General features: G+C 42.4%; 1 protein-coding gene across 1 annotated transcript in view; it reads left to right on the forward strand.

Annotated features, from left to right (window-relative positions):
• Positions 1–9,654, forward strand: part of xxylt1 (xyloside xylosyltransferase 1) — a 174,687-nt gene extending 165,033 nt beyond the window's left edge. Inside the window, exon 4 of the mRNA XM_072255283.1 lies at positions 6,487–9,654. Within this exon, the coding sequence (XP_072111384.1) occupies positions 6,487–6,883 (397 nt within the window). The 3' untranslated portion in view covers positions 6,884–9,654. The remainder of the gene's footprint in view (positions 1–6,486) is intronic.
• The last annotated feature ends 941 nt before the right edge of the window (positions 9,655–10,595 follow it).

Consider the following 10,595-nt stretch of genomic DNA (forward strand, 5'->3'; position numbering starts at 1 on the left):
GCCTAGCCACACAGTCATGAGTGTAGAGAGAGTAGAGCAGTGTGCTAAGCACACATCCTAGAGGTGCACCTGTATTGATTGTTAGCAAAGAGGAGATGTTATCACCAATCTGTACTGACTGTGGTGTCCCAGTGGGGAAGTTAAGAATCCAGTTTCAGAGAGAGGTATGGAGGCCAGATTTTCAAAATTGTTGATTAGTACTGATTAGCACCTCACTAGCCACCCTGAATTCCATTCAATCAATCCTTCAGATAATCCTAACATGTGGGATCTTTTCTGAGACCTTACTAAAGTCCATATGAATATGTACTCTTATTTTCATTAATCCCTTGAGTTCCCTCTTTCAAGAACTGCAGGAGGTTTGTAAGATACGGCAAAATCATGCTGACTATTGGTGATGTAAAAGCCATCCAGACAAATGCATGGAGAAGAGAGATTTAGAGGGTTTTGGACTGAACAGAAGAACATAAGAAATAGGAGCAGGAGTAGGCTATCTGGCCCATCGAGCCTGCCTCGCCATTCAATAAGATCCTGGCTGATCTGTCCGTAAACTCAGCTCCATCTACCTGCCTTTTCTCCATAACTCTTAATTCCCCTACTATGTAAAAATTTATCTAACTGTATCTTAAATATATTTAGTGAAGAAGCCTCAACTACTTCCCTGGAATTCCACAGATTCCCCACTCTCTGGGAAAAATAGTTTCTCCTCATCTCTGTCCTAAATCTTCTCCCCTGAATCTTGAGGCAATATCCCCTAGTTCTAGTCTCACCTACCAATGGAAACAATTTTCCTACTTCTATCTTACCTATCCCTTTCAAAATTTTGTGTGTTTCTATACGATCCCCCCTCATTCTTGCGAACTCCAAAGAGTATAGTCCTAGGCGACTGAATCTCTCCTCTTAGGTTAACCCCTTCATCTCTGGAGTCAACTTGGTGAACCTCCTCTGCACTGCCTCCAAAGCCAGTATATCCTTCCTCAAGTATGGAGACCAGAACTGTACACAGTACTCCAGGTGAGGCCTCACCAGTACCCTGTATAGTTGCAGCATGACCTCCCTGTTCTTGAATTCAATCCCTCTAGCAATGAAGGCCAACATTCCATGTGCCTTCTTAATAACCTGTTGTACCTGCAAGCCAACTTTTGGCGATTCATGAACAAGCACTCCCAAGTCCCTCTGCACAACTGCATGCTGCAATCTCACCATTTAAATAATAATCTGCTCTTCTATTATTCCTTCCAAAGTGGATGATCTCGCATTTACCAACGTTGTATTCCATCTGCCAGACCTTGGCCCACTCACTCAGCCTATCTATATCCCTCTGCAGACTCTGCACATCCTCTGTGCAATTTGCTTTTCCACTCAGTTTAGTGTCATCAGCAAACTTTGCTACGCTACACTCAGTCTCCTCTTCCAAATCGTCAGTGTAAATGGTCCCAGCACCAACCCCAGCGGCACCCCACTCACCACTGACTGCCAACCAGGGAAACACCCATTTATACCAACTCTCTTCCTTCTGTCGATTAACCAACCCACTATCCATGCCAATACACTTCTTCCGACTCCATGCATCTGTATCTTATTTATAAGTATCTTGTGCGGCACCTTATCGAACGCCTTCTGGAAATCCAAGTATACGACATCCACCTCTTCCCTTCTATCCACTGCATTCATTATGTCCTCAAAGAACTCCAGTAAGTTTGTCAAACAGGACCTGCCCTTTCTGAATCCATGCTCTATCGGTCTAATGGAACCACTCCTTTCTCAATGTTTCACTATTTCTTCCTTAATGACAGCTCCAAGGATTTCCCCCGAGTACAGATGTTAAGCTAACTGGCCTATAGTTGCCCGTCTTTTGCCTGCATCCTTTTTTAAAAAGTGGCATGACATTTGCTGTCTTCCAATCTGCCGGAACCTGCCCAGAGCCTGGAGTTTTGGTAAATGATTACCAACGTGTCTACTATAACCTCCGCCGATTCCTTCAGCACCCTGGGATGCATCTCATCCGAACACAGGCAGATGCGACTGTCTCTGGATAATATGGATGAGTTGCGCTGAAGGGCCTATTTCTATGTCGTAAGACTCTGACTCTGTAAGCAAAACTGTACTGTATGTCAGTGGAAACACAAGGCACTGTAAGTGATGGAATGTGGAGCAAAATACAATCTGCAGGAGAAGATCACTGGATCAGACAACATCAGTGGGAGGAAAGAAATCAGCGTTGTTTTGAAACCCTACATCAGAACTGAGTGCAGAGGTGAGATGACCAGCAGAGAGAGGACAGGGGGATTAACAAGGATGGATACCAAGGAGATTCGTGGACTGATGGAGAAAGATTATGGTGGTGGCAGTAGTAGTGCGATCATTAAAGTCTTGTAAGACGTTCTCCTTGGGGGTTGTCTATTGGTGGGTCCTCGGGCAGCTGTAGAGGCCAGTCCAGGATCACATATTCTGGAGCAGTGTGGACCCAACTAAGTGGTGGCTGTGATTAGTGGGTGGGATTTTGGTTGTTCTTTCTTTCCTTTCGCGGCTCCTGCTTGTTCTCTGCAGCACAGCGGAGATCACGCTCGTGTAACGCAGGTCCTTCTTGATCAGATTTCTTCCAGGTGCATCTGCTGTCTGCAATGTCTTCCCAGTTTTTAGACGTAAAGTTCAATTTCTTCAGGTTAATTTTGATGTCATCTTTAAAGCATTCCTTTGCCCACCAGGCCTTGCTGACCTTCCCTCAGCTGGGAGTAAAAGATCCGTTTGGGGTGACATGAGTTGGGCATTGGAATGACATTAGAGTTGGTGTTGCTTTATCGTGGTGGAAATGCTGTTCATGTTGGCCTCTTCCAGTACATTGCTCTTAGTGTGTCTATCCTTCCAGATGATACTCAAAATCTTTCATAAGTTTTGTTGGTAGTACACCCTATCCTCGTTATATGCAGGGGATACATTCCTCGAAGCTGACGCATAATGTGAATAATTATTTAAATGGAGAAAATAGGGATGCATTCTGGATGGCTTCCTAAATATGTTTTATCTGTAATTTATTCACATTTTCATACCAATACGACACAAAAGCAGTACTACAAGACAACATTTGTATTATATTTCATCAATTTAAGGTGATATTCAATGTAATAAATCATAGAAAGTTAACATCCGGGGGTGTACAGTACTCACCAACAGTGGCAGGTGTGTTCGCTCTGGGAGATGAGTGGTTGTTGTGGTGTCGGGCAGCTTTACATGGATAAGGTGGATGGTTGTGGTCGTCAGGATCATATCAAGCACAGCAAGGGGTGAAGGGAGACTCACAGAACTCTTAGAACTGCCGGCAGCAGAAGGTGTTACCGATTTGAATAAGATGCTGATTCTAAACGTGGGTCCATGTCCATCGCCATTTGTGCCAAGTGTTCCGACTTCCACCATTCCATTGCCGTTGGTAAGCTCCCGGGATTTTCAAAATCGTCTGTTGCTTGCAGCATCTAAGAGATAGTTCGCGGTTAGAAAAAATATGCCTTGAATGTGGATCACACCTTGGTCGAGTGGTTGAATCAGCGACGTTGTGTTAAGCGGCAGGAAACACACTTTATGTTAGGATGAATGCTGTCCAAATGTTTAGGATGGGCTGGTGCATTATCAAGCAACAAAAGAACTTTAAAGGCAAGATTCTGTCCCAGCAGTAGCATCCCAGAGCTGTGTTACCTTCAGCTGATGCCACGCTGTTTATAATTTCCAACTTTTTTCCAAGTGTTAAAGCGGTTCTCTGCCGCTCGGCTGACGGCCCAGGACATGACGTTGGATGCTTAGGAGGCATAGTTAAATATTTCAAGTGCAAAATCACTGCACCGTAGGTAAAACCAACAGAAGTTTTAGATCGCGCATCCACACCTTGCCAAGACCAATGCGAGAGTGGTGGGAGAGAGATTGTGAGGCGCGTGCACCTGACTTGTATTGGCGGGAAGCGGTGCTTCTCGTCCCAACAGTGAGACTGTGAGGTGTGCACACGTGACTTGTATTGGCGGGAAAGCAGTGCTCCTCGCATAACTGTGAGTTTTGGACGCATATAACGAGACATTGGTAGAAATCGGTTCCTCGCATAACTGTAATCCGCATAGTCTGAAGACGCATATAACGAGGATAGGGTGTATTTTTCCAGGGCTTTCACATGTCTACTGTAGGTGGTCCATGATTCAGTTCCATACAGTACCATAGGAAGGACAACTACCCGATAGACTGCAAAAGTTTTGTTTGGACCTGAAGGTCACAGTCTTCAAAGACTCTTTTCCTTAATCTTGTATAGGCTCAGTTAACACTACTGAGGCAGTGGTTGATCTCTGAGTCAATGAATATCTGCTTTTGAAGAGAGAGTGCTGTTATGGTAGGGGAAGTGGTCTACATTTTCAAGGGTGATATTGTCAACTTTTACGGAGGGCTGGCTAAATGGATGGTTGGGGTGGTGGCTGATATAGGACCTATGTCTTTTTTATATCCAAAGCTAGACCCAGGGCTCTGTGTGCCTTGGCAAAGGCATTAAGGATACATTGGAGGCCTTTTTCAGAGTGTACTGTGATGGCATTGCCATCTGCATACTGAAGGTCCACAATAGTGGTGGTGCTGACCTGGTTCTTGGCCTTGAACCAGCTGAGGTTGAAAAGCCTGTTGTCCATTCTATACACAACTGGGATTCCCTGTGGCAGTTCTTGGCCAATGAGGTGAAGAATGGCAGTAATAAAGATGACAGATAGGGTGGGTGCAATGATACTGCTTGACTCCAGTCTTGACAGTGAAGGGTTCTGATTAAGCCCCGCAATTGCTGAGTACTGTAGCTGACATGCCATCAGTATTTGTAAGTACTTGTCCGGGCAGTTATGTCTTGATAGTATACACCAGAGAGCGTGGTGGTTGACTGTATCAGATGCCTTTGTCAAATCTATGAAAGCCAAGTGTAAGAATTGCTTATGTTCACAGCATTTTTCCAGTAATTGGCGTTCTGTGAAGATCATGTCTGTGGTACCTCTGGATGGATGGAACCGACACTGTGATCCAGAGAGTACCTCAGATTGTGGATGGAGCACAAGCATTTGCCTGTTGGCAGGAGGGAGATGCCTCTGTAATTGCCACAATCTGCCTTGTCACCTGTTTTGAATATGGTCACTATTACAGCATCCCTGAGTTATCAGGGCTGTTGCTCCTTTTCCCAGACCTGCAGGAGCAAGGCATTTATGTAGTACAGGTGTGCTAGTTCAGCTTCCTTAAGGATCTCTACTGGGATCCTGTCAGGACGAGTAGCTTTATTGCTTTTCAGGCTACTGATAGCATCGTGGACCTCTTTCATACTGGGAGGTTCCCCCATGGCAGGTAAAGGAAGGGAGTTTGAAGATGGGAGTCAGCTGTGGGAGGGAGATAAACAAGAGCGCACAACTCTAACAGAGCTAGATTCAGATAAGTGGAAGTGCTAAGTATGGTAACCATTACAGGAGAACGAAGAAGTAAATGACGGTTGAAACCAGATGGGGAAGTTGGGGAAAATGGGATTGGTGGTGTGACACAGGCTGTGAATGGAAGGAGCCAGGAAGACAAATGGGAAAAGATAGATGTATGGTAAGTGGAGTACTGAGGAAAAGGGAGACAAAAATGTGAGGACCTATAACTAGAAGACTCATTATTCATCCCAGTAGATTGTAGACTACCTGGATAGAATATAAATAGTGTTGTTTGTCCAATTTGCCTTGGGCTTCATCCCAGCAGTCGAGAAGACCAAGGACGACAAACTATTAAGGAAGTGGGAAACGGAAGGGGAGTTGACATGGTCTGCAACCAGTGCTCAGGATGGCTGTTGCAGGCAGACCACACGTGTTCTGTAAAGCCATGGCCAAGTCTGTGCTTTGGCTTGGTCTTGGACTTTTATATACCAGCCTTTCTTGTCCTCAGGACATTGGAAAGCAATTGCAGCTAATTGGGCATTTTTCAATTCCTGCCATTGTTACAATGGGGGTATGATTGTAGATCTGCCTTCTATTATATCGTTTATCTTTCTCCACTATAACCTGTAGCAATGACGATGCATTCTGGTGCTAATTAGCTATCCAGTCATGCAATTAGGGACATTAACCTATTGCTCAGTTATATTTTTAAAAGTGTTAATGCATTTCCTGATTATATCCCGATTATGACTTGTTGTAAGGCTGGGGTTCTTAAACTATGGCTAAGTAGAAGGCCAGAGAGTGGGGTTGAGAGGGACAATAAATCAGCCATGATGGGATGGTGGAACAGACTAAATGGGCTGAATGGCCTAATTCGGCTCCTATGTCTTGTGGTCTTAAGGAACGAATGCTAAGAGCAACGCTGAAATGGTACAATTTTTATGGATCTTCACTGTCGAGGGAGAATTTGGACCTATGTTTTTATCAAGGGTTATTCTTGATGTTGTTACTTAGAGACCACATTAACATGAGAGAAGCTATTGATTCAATTAATCTATTTTGCTCTTCTCTCAAGGCACACCTTCTGGCAGTTCCGCCAAGAAAACCCCAGAACTAACGTCGGTGATCCTCCGCCAGATGGTCTCCCTGGTTTCAATAGTGGAGTCATGCTCTTAAATCTAGAAGCCATGCGTCAGTCAGATCTTTACAATCAGCTTTTGGATGCAGTGAAGGTAAGAAAACTTGCAGAAAAGTATCATTTTAAGGGCCATCTAGGCGACCAGGACTTCTTCACATTGATTGGAATGGAGCACGCAGAACTCTTTCACATTCTGGACTGCACGAACAACAGACAGCTCTGTACCTGGTGGCGGGACCATGGATATGCTGATGTCTTTGATCTGTACTTCAAATGCGATGGACAAGTGAAAATATACCATGGAAACTGTAATACTCCAATCCCAGATAATTAAATAAACTATTTTTGAGTTTGTATACCAATGGTTCAAAAGGCACATTCCTTTTGCTGGAAAAATATGTTCATTTTATAAAACTGTTCTTTCATTTTGAAACTTCTGTTTTTAGTTCAGATTTGTTTTGTCTTCTGATCTCTGCCATGCAGTGAATGCCAACCATCAAAATAATTAATCTAAAGTGAGGAAAAACTACATGATTGAAATATAATACATCCTGGAATATCTACATTGTCATTAAACTTGTCGCTGTTTTCAGAATAGACATGCCTATAACTTTTATATACAAATCAATATTTTATTTGTAAAGTATTAATCTGAAATGGTGGAAATCTGAAGTAGAAACAGAATATTCTGGATATACTCAGCAGGTCAGGCAACATCTTAATAATCATTCTTTGCCTGTTCCCACAGAGGCTGTCTTTTCTACTGAGTATTTCCAAGCAATTTTCCTTTTTATGTTACACACATCAAAGTTGCTGGTGAACGCAGCAGGCCAGGCAGCATCTCTAGGAAGAGGTGCAGTTGACGTTTCAGGCCGAGACCCTTCGTCAGGACTAGAGCACCTCTGCCTAGAGATGCTGCCTGGCCTTCTGCATCCACCAGCAACTTTTATGTGTGTTGCTTGAATTTCCAGCATCTGCAGAATTCCTGTTGTTTTCATTTTTATGTTGATATTTTGTTTGTCTACTGTTGTTTTAACTTTAAAGGCTTGACCAAGGGGAATCCTTGGAAAGCCTCCACTACTTCCCAATGCTTGTTCCCTATGGTGTCATTCATGCAAATATATTTTAAAGCTTTGTCTCTCATTGACTTTTGTTAGATGTAATATTATTCCATATCCTGCAAGAAATGTCTTTTCTTGCTGGCAGCTACTTTTGAACTTTGCACCATGTCTGAAGCTTTAAACAAGGAAGGATCTGAATGTTCTTGACAGCATTTATGTAGAAAGACTCCTTTCTCTTGTAGGTCACAATTTTTTAAAAAATGAATGTTCCCTCATTTAATACAGAGGGGAGGCAAGTTTTCATCTTCCAAAAGGTCATGACTCTTTTGGAACTCGCTTCCTCAAGGCAGTGAAGCCAGAGAATTTGAATATTTGTAAGTTGGTACTTGGAAAGCAAGAGAATGAAAGGCAAATGGGAATTCAGAGATGATGTGACAATCTTATCAGCCATGGTCTTATCAAACAGTGGGTGAGGGTTAGGTTTCAGGGCCTAAGTGCCCTACTCGTGCTCCTTGTTCGTGTATTTTTGAGCAGCATTTTTGAAAAGAACATTTTGCCTGGAGTGTAACATAATAGATCTGAACAAGACTCAACATGAAAAGGATGGAAGGAGTCAGATTTCTCCAGTAGTTCTTACAAATACTCTTCCTCTTGCATTTTTTAAAATTAAAATTTTAACACGTTTAAAAGGAATCTGATCTGGTCTAGTCATATGATTCATGCTTCAGGACACACTTGGGCTAATGAGTGAGAGTTCCCAGGTTCGTATATGAGATGAGCCCTGTTTTAAGTCAGAATCACAGATTTCCATCACACGTTTTACAGTACACTTGGAGTATTGTGTTCACTCTTGGTCATCGCATTATATGGAAGGATGTGGAAACTTTGGAAATGGTGCAGAGGAGATTTACCAGGATGAGTAAAGAGCGTGTCTTATGCGGAAAGGTTGAGTGAGCTGAGGCTTTTCTTTTTGGAGGGAAGAAGGGTGAGAAGTGATTTGATAAATGTGTATAAGATAAGAGATATAACTAGAATGGATAGCCATGCTTTTTCTCCCAGGGTGGCAATGGCCAATGTGGGAGGACATAATTTCAAGCTAATTGCAGGAACGTATGGGGGATGTCAGAGGTAGTTTTTTTACACAAAGAGTGGTAAGTGCATATAATGCACTCCTGTGGGTAGTGGCAGAAGCAGATACATTAGAGGCATTTAAGAGATTCTTAGGTTGGCACATGGATGAAGGAAGAATGGAGGGCTATGTGGGAGGAAAGAATTAGATTGATCTTGGCATAGTTAAAAGGTCAGCACAACATGGACTGAAGGGTGTGTACTGTGCTGTACTGCTCTCTGTTTTATGTAACATTTTAATAGATTTGATATAATTCAGTTTTGAATGTTTGCATTTCAGGTGATATATTCATTGTGTAAGCCATCCACTCAATGTTATTTCATGTGTAGCAATTTAACTGAATTAGTATAATGAGTTGAACGCTACTAGTAATTTATGATGAAGTATTTGAATCCTACCACTGTGCATGACAATAGTTGTCTGGACCAAAGAATATTTCACTTTGAGCTATTTTTGCAACATTCATGTTTGCCAATTGAGAAATTAAAACTCAGAATGAAACAAAGGGTAATGGAAATTTTGTGCATCAAGTTGTTACAATTATATGAACTCATTGTTTCAGCTCTGTATGAATGAAAGTAGTGCTCTGGCGCAATACACTATAGCGTGCAAACTGAGTTGCTTATTTAAAGCATGTTTCTGAAAGCAATACATGCTATTTTCCAACCAAAATAAATAGAAGGATGTATTGACTTTCAGAATTACTTTCTAATGGTTCCTCAATTTCCAAAAGTTATTAAATTTACAAGTTTGTTATGTGCATACAACAGTGCTAATGAATGTGCCTATTTAAAGACAGGTGTATTCATATGAATAAATGTCTGATTTTGAAATTGGACAAAAGTAAGCCATAGGATGGCACATGGGTTATAGATAACGTTTCCCTTTCCGTAGTGTCTGTCCACAGTGAATAGATAAGGAATAAAGAAATTTTAACAAGAAGCATGATCTCTGTTTCTTTTCACAGATGCAGCCTGATTTGCTGAAAGTTTCCAGCATTTTTCAATTTTATTCCTCAAAGTACTCTTATTGAGGTAGTAAAGTGCACTTGAAGGCAGTCATTGCAGTAATTAAGTTGGGTGCTCAGCAGCTTTAAAAAAAAAGTCTCAAGCTGGTCAGGGATGCATCAACTTGAATCTCGTTTTGCTCTTGTTCACCTTTTGCTCCATACTTTACCAAATGCTCCCTTTTGCACTGTGTAACGGCAAAATTAATCCAAAATCAAAAGAGTCCTGTCTTATGGGGACTGTTGGTGAGACAGAGAACAGATACGTGGCTCCTACACACTGCTGAGTGGCTCCGTCTGTGATGGTCTTTACCACCAGTGGGTGTAAGTGATTCTTTGCATTCAGATGAAGAATGTTTAAAACATTCAAAGTTATTTCATAGGAATGTTCTGCAACAAAACATTGTACTGCATGAGGTTATCATAGAGTCATACACAGCACAAAACCAAGCCATTTGGCCCACTACATCTGTTACAGCTACGCTATTTTATGTACTTGCTGATTACGCCTCTGGTGTTTAGGACAGCAGTGGAGGTCCTCCATCTCTCTGTGTTTAGGGCTTCCTTCATCATGTCAGTAACTTTCAGCTTTCACTATTGTCGGTCATGCGAGTCTCGGGTGGAGACTTATGAATACCGGAGCACTCAGATATAGAAGGATTCTTCAATGCTATTTCCGTAACGATTTTGTTTAACAAGTCAGCCCTGAGCTGAACCCCCGATCCGAACCCCCGATCCTGGAAGACCAGTGGACCATTCTTAGTCGGACCACTCTTAGTCTGACCTCTACCCTTTGACCTGTTTGGCATCGGCGACCCTACCAACAGCCAAAGCAGAAAGCCCTGACTCC

The sequence above is a fragment of the Mobula birostris genome, chromosome 4, assembly GCF_030028105.1.
Source record: "Mobula birostris isolate sMobBir1 chromosome 4, sMobBir1.hap1, whole genome shotgun sequence".
Classification (NCBI taxonomy): Eukaryota; Metazoa; Chordata; class Chondrichthyes; order Myliobatiformes; family Myliobatidae; genus Mobula; species Mobula birostris.